At 38.4% G+C, this 23,241-nt stretch overlaps 1 protein-coding gene and 1 long non-coding RNA gene across 2 annotated transcripts; both read left to right on the forward strand.

The window, feature by feature from the left end:
- Nucleotides 1-8,613: 8,613 nt before the first annotated feature.
- On the forward strand, nt 8,614-20,332 carry LOC145497587 (gamma-aminobutyric acid type B receptor subunit 2-like). The gene is made up of 15 exons (XM_081477405.1): nt 8,614-9,376; nt 10,194-10,331; nt 10,658-10,825; nt 11,241-11,354; nt 12,052-12,117; nt 12,685-12,891; nt 13,361-13,600; nt 14,043-14,112; nt 14,830-14,910; nt 15,072-15,222; nt 16,235-16,364; nt 16,885-16,992; nt 18,202-18,333; nt 19,054-19,386; nt 20,020-20,332. The coding sequence occupies exons 1-15, from the start codon at nt 9,152-9,154 to the stop codon at nt 20,179-20,181; spliced, it is 2,325 nt and encodes a 774-aa protein (XP_081333531.1). The 5' UTR covers nt 8,614-9,151; the 3' UTR covers nt 20,182-20,332.
- A 731-nt stretch (nt 20,333-21,063) lies between these two features.
- On the forward strand, nt 21,064-23,149 carry LOC145497186 (uncharacterized). Its single transcript, XR_014050656.1, has 2 exons — nt 21,064-21,108; nt 21,702-23,149. It is a non-coding gene; the product is annotated as an uncharacterized LOC145497186 (long non-coding RNA).
- The last annotated feature ends 92 nt before the right edge of the window (nt 23,150-23,241 follow it).

Here is a 23,241-nt window from a genome sequence, read left to right on the forward strand (position 1 = left end):
AACAACCCTAAACGTTTTTAGTTAAAATCCTAAGTTTATTTTTCAATTTCCTTTCTGGTAGACACAAAAATATCCATCTACAATAAATTAAGAGTCTTTCGCAAAATTTGAATTAATGTGTTCAACTAAAGGCTTCTCAAGAGTGACGTTAGAATTACAATTCGTGTCCTATTTTGTCAGTAAACAGTCGGTAAACTTCTCTTCTCATTTAGATTCATGATTCAAAAGTTTGTCTGTAGAGGAAACAAATAAGGAGAAAAATCGAGACAATAAAATTTTTCTGAATAATCATTGCTCCAGCCATAAAAGTTGCTTCAGGTGTATTTAGAATGGAACGTCTTTAATTACGTTTTTTTCATCTCAACTGTATCTATTATCACTGATAATAATGGGTGATGCAGGTGATCCAAATGGGGTAAACCAACGTTAGTTTTCTTCTGATGTCGTCTTTGTCTAAAATGCGTAATTAAGATGGAGATAAAGAATTTTTTTTGTCTTCGGTGTCTTTTCTTGCGTTGAATGTTTCAAGAAGGAAGCCAATTTTTGTTTGGTTTTTGAAATTCGATTAACAGTTAAAGCTTGAATACAAGCAACGGAAGAGTTCGGAAACGTCCCCTTTGAATTCTTAACACAGTTGCCATGGCACGTTGTGAGAAGTGTCTGTTAAACATGTGGAAATTCACAGCTTAATCAGGAGATCATGTTTGAACCTTGTGCCTCGGGAGAATTACCGCTACAATATATAAAGTGTACATTCTAAAAATACGTTCCATATCCTTTGATTAATTTCCACGAGTGATCAAAGGGTAATTCCTTTTTGAATATTAATGCTCTGTTAAGCAAACATACAAGACATACAAGAAATATATGGTAGTCAACAGGGAGAAAACATACTTCAATCCTGCTCGGAAGTCACCGGCTGAACTGAAGCGTGTAACAAAGAGCTTTCTTTGCAAGGAAAAGACATACCTTTATATCGCTTAAGAGAAGCATCGTCATCAGTCCTCATCGCGCCATCGGACGCATAAGGCCTTCACAGACTGTCTCCAGCGCGAACGATCTCGTGCCGCCTCCCTCTTTCTAGTGACCAGTCGCCTTGCACTGTAAATTTCCTGTGTCGGTTTCTGTAGTGGCCCATTAGTCTGAGGGGGTGACTAGCCCTCTGCAGACTTGCAGAGCCCCTATTAGCCAGTTTGTTCAGGGCTCCTGCCAGGCCTTCACAGCTACCGTAGCGGCCCCGGGACCTAAGTCCCACTGTACTTCACCCTGACAGGCAGTCCCCTACTCTGCTGTTGCCCACCTCCCACGAGCGAGGAAGTTAGGGGTTGGTCTTTGGGAGGCAAGGGAAGCAAGCAAGCCTTTTTTTGAAAAAAAGTCGAAATTGGGGTTAAAATTCCAAATGCAGTTCAAACAAAGTTCGAGAATGATCACTATTGACAGATGGTCAAGCAGTTATTGCATGCTAAATTTAGCGATGAACATTTCAAATCTCGATCAATTTGTCGGCAATGTGAAAGAAGTTATTAAGTTATTAGCATTCCGAATTGGAAGATTCGATAATAATTCGTCAAACTATAGGCGCATATCTTAAACTTATACTCGCGTTTGGACAAAGGAAAAGTAATTCTACCGACAAAGCAAGTTAGCACGAACATGAATTTTAAGGATAAACTTACCTAAGAACCTCGAGAATCTGGATTTGGTCCAAAAGGTCTATGTTTTCGGTAAGCATAAAGTTCCATTTAGGATAATTTGCTAAGCTCCTTTATTGAAACTGATTCATAATCGTAGTGAAAACTGGATTAAATTGTAATGTAGAAAAAAAAAGTTGATTCTTCAGCAACCTCAAAAGTATGTATCAGAGCAAGAGAAGATAAGGTGAGAGAGAGATCACTTGCACCGGCCTTTAGAAATCCCACGATGGTCGAGAAATAGCTAATTCTGTGATGCAAATTTTTTTTCACATGCACAACGTAAGCGACTTTACATGCATCTTCAAAAGCCACGAAAACATCCAAGCAACGCGCGTGGGAAACATTATCCCCGGGAGAATTGGCTACCATGTCTAAAGATAACTTAAGAGGGATTACTTTGAGAATTAAAACTAGAAGGGGGACTGACTCTTACCATTTATCCTCTCTTGATCAAAGACAATGCAAGTTCAAGTGAGAAGGAATTTCTAAAATTTGTAAGATTCTCTGTGAAGAATTCTTTGCCAGTCTCATGACAAACACATTTGACACAGTAGCATTATAATTATTACATTTATAAGATACAGAGCAAAATTGGTAAAATATCTCTAAGTTTCCCAAGATTACTCGAGGACTTAAGAGATCCCGAACATTTGCGAAGATTTTCCGAAGACACCGGAAGGTTTGGAGAAGTAATGCCGAGGACTTCCGCAGATGTTCGTTTGTTATGGTCAACATACAAATATTCTGAATGTTCGTCTGAAGATTGCCGCAGATCGACCGATATCTTTGGAACGAATATCATATTTAATTAGAAAATTAAGCTTCGTTAAATACCACTTATGAAAGCACACGTGATGCCGAGACCCTGTCCACACTACGCCAGAGAAATTTAAAAATTCAGCTTTATTTCCTCTGTTAGGCCTACCGTCCACACTAATCCGTCGCGAAAACAAAGCTTTTCGAAAACGCTCTCTTAAGTCCAAACCGGAGGAATTTGAAAACGCCGGCTTTTCGTTTTAGAGTGGACGGAAAACATTTTGAAAATGGAACTTTTCGAAAACGATGACGTCACGATAATCATGTGATTTCCCTGACCGAGTTTTCCTCAAACAAAGGTCCAAAATGACCGGTGATTGGTTAGTTTTCAAATTTTTTTCCCGCGTAGCGTGGACGGGGTCAAATATTAGGGACCTTACGCATATACGACGGCGACGGCGAGGACGACGCCTAGTAAAAAATGTGCCTCTATTTTACCTTGGAATTTCGCATTTATTTGAAACTATCCAGTGTGTTTGTCGGTATTAAAACTTGCCCTGCTGAATATGCTACGAATGCGTCCAGCTCCAAATAGAAATATGAAAAATTAGCCGTTGTGGTTCACGTTCTTCAGACAACGCAGAAATAGGTCATTTCACGTTGCTGTTTTGCAGAGGACGGCAAGGAAATGTACCAAGAATTATAATTCACGTGCACAGTCATTATCATAGTTTGCTCATCAAACCTTTTGTTTAGTGACGTTCTCGTTGCCGTTGCCGTCGTGTTTTGCGTAAGGTCCCTATTATCTCGTGAGGTCGCGTGACAGGATAGTTGTCCGGCAGAGTTGTACTACGTGACCGGTAGAGACGAATGCGTGGAGCAGTTATTGTATAATCATTGGAGATCGGAGAGGACTAAAATTGATCAGCTTTACAGAGCAAGGAGGTCAACAAGGTATTAATCTTATCGCTTTCCAAATTCATTTTCGTATGGAATATGAATTTGAAAAGCGAAAATTCGGGATCTCAATTCAGTATTGGCTAATTCCGCGAATACAGATTACACACTTTTTCAAGTTGGTGAGTCAAAATATTAATGGATTTTTTTTTCTATTTGAAACTAAATCAATGTATTTTCAACGAGAGATTACAATTTGAACTTGTCACTCTCGTTTGCTTTATACACTACAGTACAAATATTCTTCAATTTCTCAAATCGCGACCGAATCGCGATGACAGAAAAGGTGCAACGACGGGAAATAAAACCAGGCAGAGTTTTTAATAATTTACATACCTATTTTCGGCTTAAATTTTCCGTACAAGTTCTTGAATTCGATCAGAATTGAAGTCACTTGAAGTGCGGAACGCGTTGCGAAATTAAAACAAAGGTTTTAAGAAGCCTTACTTCCTCATTTTTGATCTGTTACTTTAGTTAAATTATGAACTAAAACGACCCAGAAATGAGTATGTTCTGGAACATTTATTTTTATTGTCAGAATTTCACAGATATTTTCTCTTTACAGCATTGCGACTGAAATGAATATGAATATGTACTGAGGTTAAAATATGAAATGAATGAAATTATTTTCGCAGTGTGTTAGCAATTTAAACAATTTTCTGAATTTGTTTCACGCTAAAAGCAATTGCTCAAATTGCAAACACACAGCGAAGATCATTTATATTCATAACATTATAAAGGAATTAACTTGAACGAATTCTTTTAACTCTTTGCAAAATATCCTAAGCAGCTAGCGATGTCAGAGTTACACGACGTAACCGTGTAAAAGTTGCATTCAAATGCCATTTTGAAAAATAGAAATTTTTGCCTCTTAAGCACACACCACATGGCTAATTTACATTGTAAAACGAAAGTCAGTCTGGCAACTATCTCGAATAAACCTCTATTCAATTCAAGATTTTATCTGACAGCAGGTGGTCTAAAGAGACGTTTTTGAGGCTTTTATATCGATGTCTTCGAACAATGAGAGAAAAATCGTTTCCTAAAGACAGAAATTATATTATTTTAGTTCGCGAATATGCATGATATCGCGTCGTGACGCTTAAATAGTCATTATGATGTAAATTATGCATAGGAAATGCAACAAAACACTAAAAATCATGTGTTTGTGACCAGGTTTGTAATATTTTAAATTCTGTCAACTTGTTCATTTTGTGTTCGCGGATAGAGATGTTAAAATGGTTTAAGCTCGAGCAAGCTCAAATTGACGAATGTGCTACTGATTACTAAAGATTTGAGAAAACTCAATAAGGTAAGTAAGGCTGAAGATCTTTTAAAGACGCACTGTTTTGTGGTTTATGTTTTTAAAGAGTAAAGGAAAAAATTTTGCTCCGCCATCAGCTTGCTTTCAAAATACCACCGAAGAAATCCGATTTGAAGCTAAAATAGTTCAATTGCTAGGTAGCTTTCTTTTTACAGTACCACGTAATTAGGCGATTTTTCTTTCGCAGTTTCAATTAAAAGCGAAGATTCACACCTAGTGCGTTTTTCTCCGGGAGATATATATTTTTAGGGAACGAGGACACGAGTTTACAATCGCTGTTTTTATTATTCATATTTCCAGGCAATGAAACGTAATAACTCTTTGTTTCAGCAGCCAATAAGGTTCCCTTGTACACAACAATAAGCGACTTCGCCGGCATCTTTGCTGTGAGCGTTTTGCTAACATCCAAAAGCACACGTCTTTTCCATCCAAATTCCCCATGTGGCGAAGTTTTGAATTTTTTTTCATTCTGACCAAAAACATCAGGGAATTTCTTAATGTTTTTTTTTTTGACATCACAATGCTCCTTGTGACAATATATACATGTTGTTTTTCAACGTCTTCCCGTTTAACACACGCCCTAATTAGGTTCAATTACGGTGTAATTTACTGAAAACAAGATTACAACAAATTCTTCTATGATTGGTGGACTACTACGATCAAAACAATGTTGTTTTTCTGGACTTGTAGTGTCTCTGAGCGAAGTTAATTGGTCCAGAAAGTGGAAAGCAAATAAGAACGAAGTTCTCATTTTGTTTGGTCAACATTTGTGTTTAGTCCGCATGAAGTTTCCACACATGCAGTCTTGTTTCTGTCCATAGTGGCTCAATGAGTTCGTTGAGGCCTCAAACCAGGTTAGTTGAAGTCAACATTCTTTTAATTTTCTTACCTCTTTTTTTTTTTTAATTAGAGAAGGGTGACTTTCTTATTTTTTGTTTCGAGCTTAATGGAGATAAACAACACCAAGAATTTACTTTGTTAGCGTAGCGTTCGAAAATCGCTAGATGCAGTGTTTTTTAATTTGGTTAATTTGCCAGAAAAGTAAAACTATATTGTATTGGTATAAACTAAAATGATGAACGAAATCACGAGTGAAAGAAATGCACCTTAATCAGTTGAAAAAATGATTTTCATTTGGGATAGTTTGGCAAAAACGACATTGTTTTTGTGCGAACTAATAATGATAGTCGAAAGTCAATCCTACGTTAAAAAAAAGGAAAAAAAAAACATCTTAAGCCATTCTGTCCAAACGAAAAATGTTGGGCAATAAAACACGGTTAAAAATTCGTTTGGTTATCGTACATTTTCCCATATTTGGGCACATTCAAACGCTGTAGCACCTTTTGTTTGTTTGGACGATGATCAAACATGTTTGATACCGTTTGGCCACTCGCTACAACATCAACATGTTTGCTCACCAAATTAAACAATGTTTGATTATGTTTTGTCGTCATTAGATGCTGTTGTGCAAGAAAAAATATTTAAAATCACTAAAAAATGTTTTGGAGATTTATAATTTTATTCTTTATGTTGGTTTTCCATGGTATAGCTAGCCATCGAGAGGACATTCTATCCTGGAAACTGAAAAATCGAGCCCATATATTGAATGCTATTCTGCGCATTAGAAATGCTGACGTTGGCTTTAGAAAGGGTAAATGTTATCCTGCCTTTTCAAAAAAAACCTGTCGATGAAGAATGGCTGCGAAAGAGCTGAATACTTTTTCAAATCGATCTTCTTTTTTCAATGGCCGTTTACGTTTGAGCAGTTCTCAGCTGATAAACTGAGAACTGAGAACTAATGATGTTTTAACGAAAGCGGACCTTTGCGCTCTCGATTTCGAGAAAATAATCTCAAGCGAAAGTGATGACGAAACTTAACAAAACGCGTAAGAAGTCGACTACGAAAATCTATCGCCGCGTTGAAGTTACCACAGCTGTACAAACCATTTTCTTTTTGAACTATTGTAAAGAAGATTTGTCTCGCAATTAAAGCTTTCTTTTGGCCTATTCAGCTCGGCAGAGATAAGCAATTTGCAACATGAAACATGTGTCGATTTTTCTCAACTTTTCAATGATTTACCGAAATGAGACGGTTGACGTTCGTTAAAATGCGATTAAGAAATCACTGAAATAAAATTGGGCTGAAATAAATAAATAAAAAAATTAAGACTGACAGCAATTGCAATGTAAACATATATTGATACTTATTTTGGTATCAATTTTGTTGCAACGTTTTCACTGACTACCACGAAACTTGCAGTCGCCACAAATTTAAAATGCTTTACAGTACGCTAGCCAATTTCCGGACAAGAAAAACTTTTCATTTGGATTATTGTTATTACATCTAAATGTCATTCCGGTTTTTTCCCATGCATAAGTTGCATTTTACATGCTTGCGTCACGTCCAGAGACTAGTCAAGTTAATTTAACGGCTATGGAACTTTTTTTCGGTATCCTTAGTGTTTGGAGAGCTCTACCATGTGGTGCGTTTGTACGCAACTAAAGGTTTTCAGCATCCTTTGTCATCCCTTTCAAATGTGAACCAAAAACTTTGAACCGCAAAATGTCTTCGAATAATCATCCCTCTTCTATAGCAAGGCCGTCAGAAAAACGCAGACATTAGAGAGCTTCAGTGCGCCTATTGGTCTCAGAACTTTCTCAAGCTAAATATATGCAACGCCAGCGTTCAATTCCAAATGAAAACACGAAAAAACTAGCCTTGCTGCCGTTGCCCGTTGCCGTCGTGGTTTTCGTAAGCTCTATATTTTTATGACCAGACATAACGTAATTTATCTCAAGGCATCGTTCTTAAGTGTTTTTCCGTCGGTGAAGGTCTTACCAGGTACCTGTAGACAGCCATTGAGTTAAGGACGTTCGCGCGAAAATTTTCTAACATTGATTTTTTTCTGAGACTTTTACCACTGTAAGATGATGAGTTAGTTATGTCAGAAATGTGAAAAAAATGGGGGGCCACCGACTTCGTTCTGGAGAGAACATGCCCGGAAGAACACCCTAAATCTGAAAAAATCGGGCTTCGTTAGCGAATAAGGCCACAGTGTCTGTAAGCCCAGAAATATTGCAATTAGATCTTTGAAGTGAAATGTTCTCTGCCAAATATTGTTTAAGTGGACCTATTAAGTAAATTTAGTCAATTGGTGAGGTTCCTTAAAGAACAAGTTCGCATTTAGCGAGCATATTTTCACGCGCCTTACAGCCGCAAGATGGCAGGATACGATGTCCCGTGGACAAAAAATCTTGAATTTTTTTTAACTTCCCACATTGACTTTTTGTTCATTTTCAGACAATGTGGAGATAATTGTAAATAAAATCTGTTTCTGGAAAGAAAAGCAGGTCCAAAGATCGTTAAATGCAGGCAAAGCTATAGCGATGGCCATCTGCCCTATCATTGTTCATTTTATTACTTAGTGCGCACCCTGATGCATTACGTGGCGTGTGAATTTGCGTGCGCAGTAAGGATGCGTGCGCAGAAACAATTAGCGCGAACGCCCTTTAGGGTGTGCCACTGAGCAACTATATAAAATTGATTTCTTCTTAGTATGGACTTGTTTTTGGTTAAGCACATGCCTTATTTTAAAGCCCTTTTAAACAAATCTCAGCGAGCTCGAAAATTTAAGTTGGCTCTGAACATACCTCCTTATAAATTTGGTACAATCTACATAAAGCTGCATCTGATCATGCTTATGACGATTTGATGAAAAAGAAAATGTGAGTCACAGAGCTCGTCTTTGAGTTTTAAGCATTCAGAGCTAAAACTAAAGGCGTTTTTAACAGGTTTTACTGTTGCTATGGTAACCTATTATATAGAAAAAGGACGACTATAATTTGTTTATCAATGATCGGGCATTTGAGTGATACCATTATTGCAGGATCATATGACAAATAGTGTTAGTATTGATCCACCAGAACAGAAGTGATAGAAAGAGCAGGAAACTATTTCAAATGAACTCAACAGGCTAGAAAATCCCAACTGGCGGAGGCAGACTAGTTGGCTATTACAAGTATGAGCGAGGGGTTGAACTAGGGTCTACCGAGAAAAAACTCCAGCTTAGTGGTCAGAGCGGGACTTGAACTCGCGCCCTCCTGATTTCAAGTCCGACGCGCCGACCACTCGGCCGTACTACCCGCCAAATCAAGAACAAATTCCATACTTGATGATTTTGTTTTATTCTCATGGCCTGTTTGTTTGACACTGTCTTCCTGCTGTAGGGAGAAAATTAAACCTTGGTCAAAAATATAGCTCTCTTGCCTGACCTTTCCTCAGTTACTTCCGGGATAACATAATTTATGTTTACGATGCAATAATTACTCTGACCAAACAGGCAACACAATCTTCTAGCTGTGATTATTCCATAAGAAAGAAATTGGATCGTGGAAGATTTCTTCCTTCGAAAGCGGACAGATGAATCTACTGCCTTCCTTTATCATCTTACTTGTGGCAGTGGGATTAACCACGCCCTCCCAGCGAACACCTGTTTACATCGGTGGGTTCTTTCCTTTGAGTCCAAACAAGGCCTCGGTACCAGGACAGGCACTTCTGGCTGCGGCTGAACTGGCACTAGATCACGTGAACAAGTCTGATATATTGCGAGATTACGAGCTAAGGATGATTGTCAAGGATTCAAAGGTAAGCGTTGGAGAAACTTTAATACCGGAGTAAGAAAAAAAAGAGCCAGACGGAAAGATAAAGTTCTTGAAAATTTACTGTTTGACTATAGATAATGTTACGTAAGACGATTATTTTAATAACGACGGTGATCTTTCATTCATGACACAACTTTTAATGCAACGTTAGGCCGGAGCTTTTTAAAAGGAGCTACGTCACGCTTCCCGCATCTTGAAAATTTGAGCTTAAATTTTTCAAGTTCGTAATCCGCGTCAATCTTCTCCATCCTCAACCATCCTTGTTCCTTTGTGATTTATTATTATCTCTGGTGTTTTTCTATCTTAGGAAACTACTATTTTTGGGTTTCCTTTAATATAAAGGTAATTTTTTTCGTGGCCAAAATAACTCAAAATACCGTGACTGAGCTCGTTTAAGCACAAACGTTTTTGAGAGGTGAACGTCAACATGAAGTCGAGTTCTCTATTTCAATTCACACAGTGTTGTCTGAGATTGAAATAAGCTGTCGCTTATAAACTGCCGCTTATAAGCCTCCCCCAGTTATAGGTCCCCCCTCGAGTTTAAATTGAAATGAATTCGATTTATTATGATGTTTTCAAGCTTAATTGAAAACCAGTATACGAAAAACGTATTTCGATCAACATTGCCGTAGCTCATTTGGAAACAGGTTTTTTTTATTCTCTTTTAAACCCCCAGTTGTAAGACGCTCTGTTTTTAAGCCCATCCAAAACCCCTTACGAAGATGTATAAGCCCTGCGCTTATAAGTGGCAGATTACGGTATTGGCTATTTCTTATGATTAACTTTAAATATCTCCACAGTGTGATCCAGCTTATACTGCCAACATGTTCATGGACTTGTTGTCACAGCAACCAGACAGTTTAATGGTGTTTGGAGCCGCATGTTCCGATGTCACGGAAATTTTAGCCGAGATGTCAGCATACCGGAATTTAGCACAGGTCTGTTATTTATGAACGAATGGCTAAATGAATGATTAAATGAATGAATGAATGAATGAATGAATGAATGAATGAATGGAGAATGACGGAAAGGAGGGAAGGTATGTTTATTCGCCCGTCCGTCTGTCTGTCTGTCTAGTCATTTCGACCGTCAATCAGTAAGTCAATTAGTCAATCCGTTTGTCTGTTCGTACGTGAGTGCGTCCGTCCGTCCGTCCGTCGGTCCGTCCGTCCGTCATTCAGTCAATTAGTCAGTCAGTCAGCCAGTTGGTTAGTGGTGTAGTATGCCTTATGAAATCTAAACTTTCACCGAACTGTCATTGTAGATATCCTACGCTTCAAGATCGCTGGCGCTATCAAACCGCGAAAAGTTTCCAACGCTGTTCCGCGCCTTGCCCTCCGAGTCTGCGCGAAACCTGGCTAGAGTCGCGTGGATAAAACATTTTGGCTGGGAACGGATTGCCACCATGTTTGAAAAGACAAGCAGCGATCTGGTTAGTTACAAAGGAAATTCGTTATTTTCTCTTCTTGTTTGTTTCTCTTCTTCGTGTAAATCCAAATCTCTAATTCTGGTGGTCTCGCTTACGTGTCATAAGTTGCCTCAATGCTCATGTCATCTCGAGTAGATCTTATCATTTTACCTCTTTAGTTCTTAAACAGAGTAGATTTCTCTTGAGCTCAGCGTAGATTTAGCAGTGTTGTTTGTCACGCCAACACAAAAAATGTTTCATATAACTATAAAACAAATTGAGGTTGGAGAAAGGGTGTCTTGTCTTAATGAGATAATGATTTGAGCAGACCACTCAAGCGGTCTTTGCTGTATCACGTGAAGTAATTACCTTTACCTTGCATGTGGTAAGACGCAGTTTTTGACACACACTTAGCGAAGTCACTGTTCTTTCTTGAAAGGCTTCTCAGTCCAATAGTCAAGTCATAAGAGAACTAAAGGAAATAAACCGAACAGTTCTTCAATCAGAAGAAATCACCGGGCAACACATTGATCTGGACATGAAAACACTTGTGGTAAGTTAGGAAAACTGCATCTTTTATCCCTCAAAAAAAACAAAAAACACACAACATTGACTCAACCATTAAGACACTATCATGACTATTGCCAGGAGAGGACGAAGGTAACAGATCTCCATACAGGCCTTATTCTCAAGGTGAACCCTCTCAAGTTATTTTTAGATCTTTCCAGGCTGCAGAAATCACAGGAGAGCCTAGGAATGGCCACCCCTGTGACGCGGATTTAACTCGCGTAGCCAGCTCAAGTGTTTTACACGCATTTCCATCCTCCACGCACGAAAACATCTACGCAACGCGCTCGCGCGATAACATTACCCATGATAGGGCTGGGTACCATGTCTAAAAATAACTTGTATCATTTTAGAAATAAGGCCTATATGGGGGATCAACTTTCTACCATTCAACCTATCTCGGTATTGCTTGATATACTTGCTCGTCATGAGACCTTAATTCACCTACCCTCCTTTATCCACCTGGGAGGGGAGACACCGGTGAGAGTAGAGTGTCTTGCGCAATACCAAAACAATGACTCAAGTAAACTGACTGGAGCCCAGACCTCTCTCTGAAAAGCCCTGAAAAGTCCAATGCATTTTCCGCTTATCACTTTACCTTACACATTTATGAAGAGTCCCTTGACAGATGTTTTCCTTTACATTAGATCAATTAAAGGTTTCATTTTTAATTTTTCTCTCAGCGGAATGACGCAAGAATCATTGTTGGAACCTTTTATGAAGCCAAGGCGAGACATGTCTTCTGTCAGGTACTTTATGTAAAGTAACTAGAAACTTAACCAAAACATGATAACTTTAAAACGAGTGACTGCTGAATAGTTTTTGGTGTATTTCATTTACACCCATCACGTACTATTCTATAGTCTCGTCATTTGACCTTCTTCCAGTGACGCTGTGGTTTTGTGGTTCAGTTGGTAGAGCATTGCGCCGGTAACGTAGAGGTCTTGAATTCAAATCCCGTTGAAGCCAAGAATGTTTTCAGGTTTCCTAGAAATTGTTGAAACTGAAAAACAACTGCAAAGGTTATTTCTTCATTTTTCATCCTTCCACCGTTTATAAAATTCTTAATACTTCGTCATATTCCAAACTGAAAAGAGTGAAAGAATTTTACAATGGATAATTATGGCAAACCTATTCCAAATTCCATTCGAAATTTGTACGTGTAATGATTTTTTCGCTGAAAATCAATGTTGGTCAATACATGTGGGCAATTAATATCATGCTAAAAAAACTAGGTGCTGGTTTTCTTTTTTAAATTTAGATTTTAAGAAGCCAACGATCGATAAGAATACTTACAATTCCAATTCCATTCTTAGGCTTACAAGTCAGACCTGTTTGGAGCTCGTCACGTTTGGATTTTGATTGGTACATACACTCACGAGTGGTGGTCGGTCCCAGATCCCTCTCTACGATGCACCAAAGAAGAAATGAGGAAGGCTGTTGCGTACACTTTCATATTTAACAATCAAATCTTCGTGAGTGAGGACAAGAAATGGGCGCAAAACAAAACCCTTTCAGGACTGGTGAATATCTGTGTATTGATTAAAAAAACCGAAATGCTCATCGCAAATGTTGGCCGAAATAGACCCCAGTTACCGATTTCATGCTCTTCCGATTTTTTCCTTCAAACAAAAGTTAAACAACACCGCTGTTTTTTTTTTTTTGCCGAATTTAGTAAGTACTGAATTGAAGTTTCTTTAGAATCCGTGGCAAACTCATAAAAACATGAGACCCAAACCTTGCCAATTTTTGCAAAAAATGTATGCCAGGCGGTAACGTTTGCCCCTGGCGTACATTTCTTTATAGGTTTGGGTTTCCAACTTTATATGAATTTGCAACGTATTTTTATGAACCTTCTAAGATTCACTAAATTTGGCACGATAAATTGAACTATGGAGGTGATTTGTTGTTCATTTGAAAAACATGAAAAATTGTTGATATTGCGTGACATCGGTAAAAAGGTTCATTCCCTTATTTTGTGTCTCTCTACAGACAACCAGGCAATTTTACAAGCAATATAAAGAAGCGTTACAGAGGCGAAACTTATCATCTGCGCCCAACATCACGGCGTACACATATGATGCCCTGTGGACAGTAGCTGCCTCCCTGAACAAGTCCATCCCTACACTGGAAGCTATGGGACTTAAATTACAAGACTTTTATCAGAATAAAACAGCAATGACAAGATTATTTGTGCAGACAATTCAAGATATCCATTTCCTTGGGGTAACGGTAAGTAACGAGTTGATTTTTGTTAAATTTGTTGTGTTGTTGTTGTTGTTGATCAGTTTTGCAAGACGTTAAGTTGCTGTTACAATGAAACGCGACGAGAATAATTCATGGATGTTCGATCATTTGCCAAGTTTTATCATTATGTGTCATGAGCCGGAGTAGAAACAAGAACGAAAGTTAAGAAAAATTTATCTCTTGCTCTTGTCTGGCGCTAACTGCTATGCTCTTCCATTGAATTTGAATCTCTTGAAAATTTCCCGAGATTGGAAAAAAGATTCTGCTTGTTTCACGAGCAAATCTCGGATGCTCGTAACTCTTTTTGTGACACCCTGGTGTCAGGCAATAGGAGCTGAGGAAATTCTCTAAGTGAATCCTTTCGGTTTTGAAAAGTTTTCAAACGTCCCCCAAGTTTTCAGTTAAATGGATACTTCCTCCTCCCTAGGGAGAAGTGGCGTTCTTTTCTGATGGTGATCGATATGATGGAATGGTGGAAATCCTTCAACAACATCCAGGTACTTATTCCATTTCTAGACATAAGAGAGACAAGTAACTTCAATGGTGGGAATCTCGTAATATCTAAGAATTTAAGGGTTTCAGTCATGATGTTTTGGCCACGTGCAAAATTACCTTTATTGGTTTACTAAGATAGAAAAACACGAAAACGATAACAATAAACCATAAAGGAACAAGGATGATTAAGGATGGAAAAGATTAACACCGATTACAAACAACGAACTTGAAAAATTTAGGCTAAACTTTTTAAGATGCGCAAATCATGACGTAGCTCCTTTAACTGTCAGTGAACCCGCGTTTTTTAGCAGAGGCGTTGCTAAGTGACACATAAAGTATGCTTATTCCGTCATGGTGGACATGTGCAAAACTTTTAGAGGTACTAGTGAGTGTAGCTGATGGGCTGCTGGGATCAGAAACTCTCTCGAGTATTTCTGTATGCCCTGGACCCTTATTTTGCTATGTGGTTTCTTATCGGATAGTTTGTTGCTAAAATCTCGTGAACGCTTCGGTGGAAAATAGTATTTTACGGGGTAAAGCACCGCCTTCATCTTTTTTTTTTCCAGTAAATTGTTACTGGCAAAAGTTGAATTTCACATTCCAGCTCTCTATCAAGCCCCCTCCCTCAAAAGGCTTAAAAGGGATTTCACTAGGTAGTATGTCATTTAGAATAAACTGAAGTCTTGAAAATCACTGTCAATAAATTTTTCTGTCCACAGATGGACATGCAGTACCTGTTGGTTACTACGACGCACGCGTAAGAGAACTGCGGCTTGTTGGAGAGGGAAACTTATGGCCAGGTAACACCGAAAAATTATTTCATTTTCTTTCCCCTTCAGCAACATTTTCAAATTTCTCCGGCATAGTGTAGGCAGGGCCCTAGAGCACACGGATTTCTTTTTGTCGCCTTGGGCAGTATCAGTTATTTAATTCATGCACTTCTCGCTATTTTTTTTCGCAGACGGTAAGATTCCTCTCGACAAAACCATCACAGTAACAAAGTTTGTCCAGATGCCCGTGTGGCTGATCAAATTAACAAGTGTACTCAGCTTTCTGGGGATTGCTCTAGCACTGTTTTTTCTGGGATTTAATTTGCGTTATAGGAAGAAAAGGTTAGTTCTTAATGCCATTAAATTAACTTTCATGCTTTGATACCATGGTGTTTAGCAGTAGTTCTCAAACTTATTATTCGTCAAGTGAAAACAAAGAAGATCTATCAAACACTGGTGATCGTCTTCACTAGCACAGATTTTAACGGTTTGAAATCTCTTTTAGTTTTGATTGAGAAGATATATTAAACACTCAAAACAGAGTTTGACTACAGTTTCAAACGCCTCATTGTTTGTCAAAATACTTCGCTACGCGTCGTATTTTTCAACTCTCTTCTCAGTTTTTGGTAATGTGGTAAAAAAGCGGCTTCTCGTGTTTGATATATTACGTGAAAATCTCTTGATGTTTTCAGTTATTATGACGGTGAACTCTAATGTATAATAAGCAATTTCAGGACTGAAAGAAATTACGGTAATGGACATAAGGTTACATATAAAAAAGAGAACGAAACACAGGGAGAGTGAAAAAAGCATGCTGGGAAGATACAATACAGGAGAGCATGATGGGTAAGACATGTGATCACCCTTAGAACAAAATCTACTTTCGTTCCACCACGAATGCCCTTTTCTTATTGGTTACACTACTCACTATCTATTTTGTCGTAGATAGTGAGTAGCCTAGCAGTGTGCGGTTGTTAACAAAACGGTGGCCACTTCATTGCGTTTCGAAGTGTCTGCCAAGAGGATTTAGATAAAGTTTTGAACGACTAGTAGATTTATACTCAAACAATTAGATTATTAACTCGCGATTTGTATGCGTGATAGGAATCTCGAGTACATAATTTAATTACTAAATAAAGGCCTCAATCTATAAGGAAATCCCCCTCGATAGCTCAAGAAATTTTTCAGTTATGGAGGATTTAACTTCTCACTCCTCATGCTCTCTTGTATAATGCTGATACCTTTCATGGTGATTTCAAGTTTTCATTTTTACATCGCCGTGTGGGAATAATACATATACAGTTTTTTACTCAAGACTCGCTTGACTTTACTGATGACTTTTAATCACATGCAGATATATAAAACTGTCAAGTCCAAACCTCAATAATGTCATTCTTCTCGGCGGGATCATGATGTACTGCACGGTGTTCATGTACAGCTTGGATGGCCGGCTCTCGCCACTCAGCTACAATTACGTTTGCAGAGTGAGTATTATATATAAAAAATACTATTGGAAATCTAATTTCAAATCTACATTAAAACCTTTCTTTATAATTCTCTAAACAATTTTAAAGAATCATCCAAAATTGTTTGAAATTTCGTTCCATGACGCTCTTTGAGGCTTTGAGATTGTGTGAATTCCCAAAAACATGATGAAATATCAGCGACAAAACGTATGAAAAATTTACCATTGAACCGTACCTCCCTCCCTTCCTCCTACATACCCTCGCCTTTATAGCGTGAGTGTCTGCAAATCAGAGATACCCATCGAGTACCTATTTTAGTCTCGGTTTTCACGCACACAGCAGGTTTTATTCTCCTCATGCCTGCCTACCTACCGATACCTGTATTTCTCCATGCCATAAGTTACATAAGGCTTTGACATTCTCCTCCTATCCACTTGGATTTGCTGCTATAGCTCTGACAGTCGCCCATGACTGCCACCCGGCTGCGCGCTTTTCTTCCTCAACCAATCTCCACCATGTTGTTTTATTCTCCTCACAGGCACGATTTTGCTTGCTGTCGCTGGGATTCACGGTAGGATTTGGAGCCATGTTCTCCAAGACTTGGCGAGTTCATCAAATTTTCACCAATATCAAGAAAATTAAAAAGGTACTAAAGCAATAATTTTCTCTTTGCTCGACTATGTTTCACACAAGGCTGTCTGATAAAAGCTGGCCACAGTTTTGCAACAAACGCAAATAGTGCGCATGTGTGACCTTTAACTTCTTAAGTTAAGTTTTCTGTGACCTCTGTATCACACACTGAGGATGTTGACCCTGTAGTTAGAAACTTGTATTATCAAAGAAGAGTTAAAAACTTCTGACCTGCAAGTCAATCGCTTCTACTCCTATCTACCACAGAGTGGTTTTCAATTGTATGGCGGAGAACGAAAACTGAAATAATCACTCTGGCTAGGCATAAAAAACGCGGATGATCTAGTGAACCAATCAAAATTCGAAGAAAGTACTTCTAGCCGACAGAAAAGCGCGCGAAAACGCCTGCGAGCGAGTCATTATTGGTTTTGGTTTTACTTCTGATTGGATGAAAAAGTGGCGCGAGATTTTTAATCCAATCGTTTTTCGTAGTAACGCAAAACCAAAGAAAATGCAAATGATTTTCGACTGCCCTAAACGAGTTTTAGTTCCCCGGATGATTGAACGAATTTGTGATCTGTTTGCGCCGGTAGATTTTAGCTTAAAGAGCCTAAGCGCAGATTATTATTTTTTTATTACTCTTCTTAGGCCTCGTCCACACTACGCCGGAGAAATCTGAAAATGCAGCTTTATTTCTACGGCTAAGCCTATCGTTCACACTAATCCGTCACGAAAACGAAGCTTTTCGAAAACGCTCTTCAATCCGGAGAAATTTGAAAACGCTGGCTTTTTCGTTTTCGTGTGGACGGAAAACATTTTGACAACAGAGTTCTTCGAAAATGATGGCGTCACGGAAATCATGTGATTTCCCTGACCGAGTTTTCCTCAAACACAAATCTAAAATAATCGGTGATTGTTGCGTTTTTAAATTCCTCCAGCGTAGTGTGGACGGAAAACGTGTGATGCGTTTTCAGAGTGAAACCTCCGTTTTCAAATTTCTCCGGCGCAGTGTGGATGGGGCCTTATACTACTATAACTCACTATCATCATCAGTGCCCCTAACCCTTTTGCGCCATCGCGGGTTGACTAGCGAAAGTTTCTGAGGACTAGGGAAGGATAAATAACAGTCGTCAGTGCGAGTAGAACTAAGTACTTTTATTCAGCTCTTTACCTTAAAGCACTTTATCAGTGTCTGAATTGATATCATCTCACTTCATTCTGACAGGTGGTACGTGACTCTGACTTGTTCCGCTTGTTAGGAGCGCTAGTGTTTGTTGATGTGCTGTTGTTGGTGATCTGGATGATTCTGCACCCACCCAGCAGACAGGTTATCAGTCACACCGATGGAGCTCAGGGGGTATGGAGTCAGACAGAGAATTTGAAAAATAGTGATTGTAGTACTTCGGAAATAGAGAGACAGCAGATCTAGTTGTCAATGTTCAGCTAGAAGAAATAGTCTTCTAAAAGAACTGAAGCTAACGTGATGTGGCCTAGTTAAAGGAAAATATAGAAAAAAGTAAAAACCCAGCAGAAACTTACTCACTTGTTCGAAAAAATAAAATAAATGTTGAGCTTTAATTTCGGTTAGTGTTTGAAGGCTGATGGGACCGAGCAATTTTAGGTCAAAGACAATTAACTCAAATTAAACGTAACATGGTTACAAAACCTAACTGACAAGAGGCAAACCAGTTGGCTATTTCCGAGCTTGACCGAGGATTTTATCTCAGGACTACCATGAAACTTGAATCTGTTGTCTCCAGATTTGAGGTCCAGTTCCCTAACTACTCGGCCACGCTACATTCTCTTCCTTCCTCGTTCGCTTTTTTCTCGTTCCCTCCCGCTCGCTCGCTCGCACGCTCCTCGTTCGTTCGTTCTTCCTCCCCTCCAGTTCTTTCATTTTTTCACACAGGAATACTCAACGATCTACCTAAATGTTCATTTAGTGGTGAAATAACTTTACGTATTCGCAGACAAAAGTTATAAGCAAAATAAAACACAGACTGAAAAATTTTAAATTTAAAAGATTAAAATATTCGAGGGCTCCTTGTTAATTATGTTCGACTTTTTTTTTTCACAGATCTCTGACGATCGTGATCACAAGACAGTTCTTTACCGGGAGGAGTGCGTAGGGCCTCATTTCACCGTGTGGATAATCGTGTTTTACACCTTCCACAGCCTGTTGCTCATTTTTGGATTGTTCCTTGCATTTGAAACCCGCAAAATCTCCATTCCAGCTCTGAATGATTCTCGTCTGATCGGCATCAGCGTGTACAATGTGGTTCTGCTGTGCGCAGTGGGTGTCCCTGTGTCATTTTTCACCAACAGCCATCCCACAGTCAGCTTTTCCCTAATCTGTGCAGTCATTTTGTTTTGTACTACGTTAACGCTTGGGATTCTGTTCATACCTAAGGTAAGGACACCTGAGGGGTGCTTTCAAAACTCAAAAGCCGAAACACATATTTATTTCAACTGCTGAAACCGAAAAAAAAAGCCCACAGAGCGCTATGAAAGCCATATTTTTGCAAAATTTGTCCCTGTACAGTGGAACCTCGCCTTATGGCCGGCCATCCGGTTAATAAGGCTATCCGATTAATACGGCCACCTCGTCATTACGGCCACTTCATTCTGGCCCGAATAAAGGCTCAGTCAGTCATTTTCTTATTACAGACTTTTTTTGCCCGTTGGTGACCGCATTAGCAGGGTTCCACTGTACTAACGATATTGTGTATGCTAGGTTTGACGATTTTAGAACTTTTCTGCACGTTTTTATGAGCGTTGTAAAGGTTTTCGTGTGCTAAGAGTCATGGGTAAATGTACCAGTCGCCATCTTTTTTTCCTTCGGGTGATTATGGGATGTTATCATGCATAACATTTTGATCTCAAATTGAAAAAGTTGGGCAGACGTTATTAAATTCTTCCTTTGCGTCTTGGAACAATAAACAACAACAAAAAAGACCATTATAATTCTACTTCCTTCAACACTGCGTAATTATCAGATATCACTGGCTACAAGCCACCGACTGCGCATTTGAACTCTCTTCAGGTTATCCAGATATACAAAGACCCGGATGGTAATCCGTTGAAGCGTGGTAACAGAGCCAGTGGCCTGTCACGTGGCACACCATATTCCCAATCAATCGATGCTCTGCAAAATCGCGCCAGGATTGATCAGGCGGAGAAGGAAGCCGAAGAGGTAAAGCCTTGAAGGAGCTCAGTTACTCTATTTTGAGTTATTTTGGCCACGTACAAAATTAATGCCTTTCAATTAAAGAAAACCTAATAATAGTATTTTATTAAGATACAAAAACACAAAGAGATAATAATAAACCTTAAAGGAACGAAGATTGTTAAGGATGGAGAAGATTAACACGGATTACAAACGACGAACTTGATAAATTTAGGCTAAACTTTTCAACATGAGCAAACCGTGAGGTAACTCCTTTAATTTTGAGCAAAAACCTCGAGTATTTCCTAAAACCTTTTGAACCAACATGTTTTAGTTACTAAATCTCTTAGTACTTAACTTAATGACTAAAATAAGGTCAACGATAGTAAATTTAAAAATATTAAATCTGATTATTTTGTCAGTTTCGAGATCTTAACTTTGAACTTTTTTAGCGTTCTTACGCGGTTTAAATCGGTCGCTTTAATATGGGAAAAATATCGTGAGGTATTTGTACTCGTTTTGTGTGTTTTTTGTAGCAAAATATTTCAGTTTTCCCGATAATTTCATTTAAATTAGTTTAGGTCTTGTCGTTGAACTAATCCAGGAAGTAATAAATCAAACAAGAGAGACTGTTTTGTACAACATTTTCAAACACCGAGAGGAGATATTAAAATACGACGGGTAGCGGAGTATTTTTGACCAACTTTGAGGTGTTTGGAAATGTGTTAAAACACCATCTCTCCTCAGTCGAAACTAAAACTAGAAATGAAGTCGTAAAAATCTATGCCTTTAAAAGATCAAATATCTAGAAATCGTCAGGGTTAAGATTTCTTTTAAATTTGTTTAAACTTGATGAATTATAAATGCATTTTAGACAACAATTTCTAATGTACCATTTTGTGCTAAACTCGTGACAGGCAAAGTCCAAGTTGTCAATGCGAACTGACGAAGATGGATGCGCCAACGGTACGAGAATTATTTCCCTATTTGGAAGAGATTTTGCTTGTTAATTCTCAGGGTATTTAATATCACGTGTTCAAACTCCCTAAACATAATGATATCGATTAAAGATACAAATTCTACTCTTTTTACATTACTAATCACTACAAATTTAGAAATTTAAAAATGTTGAAAAGCAGAGGTCTTATAGTCATTTATAACTTAAACTAAAACGTGGCTTTTTTTATTATAAACATTCATCTAATCACATACATCATTACAGTACTCTACTTACAAAACTTAACTTAACCAATCAATCTTAAAACGAGTGAGCACGTTGAAGTACGGACGGGGGGAAGGGTTAGGGGGGTCCGCAATTATTGAAAAAGTCCTGCACAACAAAAACTGCTGGAAAAAAAAATTGTGTAAGGGGAGCCATGGGAAAAAAGTCGAGCAAGTGCTTTGTACTATCTACGTCCTGTTTTTTGATATCAAAAAACAATTCTTGCACAAGCTATTGCCCACCAAAAGAAAAAAATCATGCACGACCTGAAGGTGAGAAAAAGAAGTTCATGGCCTATTCCTAATGAAACCAAGGTTAATTCCGTTTTCTTTTTCAGCTTTGGGTAAAATTGAAGCGCCTGAAACGAGAGCAAATGCGGAACAAGGAGAGTGCTAAACGCCACGAGGGCAGGGATTGCAGTGGTAGATTTCTGAGGTTTAAGCCACGAAAACGACCCGCTGTTCCTCTTAGTTTACAACGCGAGTCGCATTCAGATGGGTACGAGCCAGACAGAATGGAGAGAATAGAGGCGGACGAGGGGAGTTCAAGCATGCAAGGAAATAAGGATGAAGCTGTCGCAGTGACAGAGGAAATGGACTAAATGTCTGCCAGAGCTAGGAGAAGTCCCTCGTCGCGCGCGTAAAATTCCTTCCTTGCGAGAATTCGAGCCAAAATATTCCCCAATAATGATGTACCCAACACAGATTCGTAGAGTGTGGCGGCGTGTGGATGACAACCAATCAGGGTCATCACCGTGCCTGCAAACTTATCTCCTACGTTTTTCTCGGGGGATTAGATTGAATACGCAAGTATGACTATCAAATTTGGTTCCTGACACGCGACATCTCGCTGTTTGGTTTTTCAATTCTTCGCTCAAATCAATGTAAATCAATGTAGGAGTGAAAATAATGAATGAGCCAATTGGTAGATGAATGAAAGAATGGATGAGTAAACGAGTAAAGTGTGGATGGAACATGAGAAGCATTTAATGACTAAACGCAAGAAGCAAAGGATGACAGTAATATTGATAGAACTAATGAATAAGTAAGTAACTAAGTAAGTGAGTGAGTAAGTCGGTGAGTGAGTTTTAGACTTCAAAAGCAAAATATTTAACAAGTGCTGGTAAAATTGAAAGATTTGTTTGTGATAGTAACAAAAAGCATGCAAAAAGTTCAGTTATTAATAAAACCGCAGAATTCACATTTATTACAAAAATATTTTAGCAACATCATATTTATTTAATATCAGAAATTAATTAAATATTTATTTATATAAGTTTATTTCTGAAAGAAGAGCAGAATTGATGGCTTAAGAGTATATACCGGTGGATTTTTAGACTTAGCTCTGTGATTAACTGCCATCCAAACTGTGTTTAGCTTATCAAGGTGGCTTACTACAGTTTTGATGGATTATAACAGCCCAACTTCTAACTCTTTTGAAAAATGTTCCAAGATGTTTTTCCTTTCTCTATTTACTGTTTACTTAAGTCGTTTACCATTCTATGTGAAACTTGAACAATTAAACTTCAACAAATGACCAAAATGAACGACTACCTAAGGAGAGACTGGGTACTAGTAGGTTAAATCAAGTTTTTCTCAAAATCTACCCGCATGACCCCACCACAAAATTTCAGGGATAAGAAATTGGCACTGATTTCACATTCATGCAAAGTAAAATAAAAATCTGTATTTTCGCAAGCTAAGGAAATGAGAAATCAAAAAAAGCTCAATATCTGTCTTACAGATTTTTTAAAATTGTGGCTCTAAACGTAATTCAACCCTACAAATCGACTGTGAAAGTTTCATCATGGGTTGTACGGCAGGTTTTCAAGCAATCCTAAATCAAGATTTTAGCTTTGTTGTAACGTTTTGAAACGT

The sequence above is a fragment of the Orbicella franksi genome, chromosome 9 (genome assembly GCF_964199315.1).
Source record: "Orbicella franksi chromosome 9, jaOrbFran1.1, whole genome shotgun sequence".
In the NCBI taxonomy this organism is placed as follows: domain Eukaryota; kingdom Metazoa; phylum Cnidaria; class Anthozoa; order Scleractinia; family Merulinidae; genus Orbicella; species Orbicella franksi.

Bases quoted from the DNA above. Each gene is read 5' to 3' on its own strand.
- LOC145497587 (XM_081477405.1), top strand. From the start codon at position 9,152: ATGAATCTACTGCCTTCCTTTATCATCTTACTTGTGGCAGTGGGATTA. The intron at 9,377-10,193 runs GTAAGCGTTGGA...ATATCTCCACAG, and splicing joins TGATTGTCAAGGATTCAAAG to TGTGATCCAGCTTATACTGC. The intron at 15,223-16,234 runs GTTAGTTCTTAA...AATCACATGCAG, and splicing joins TTGCGTTATAGGAAGAAAAG to ATATATAAAACTGTCAAGTC.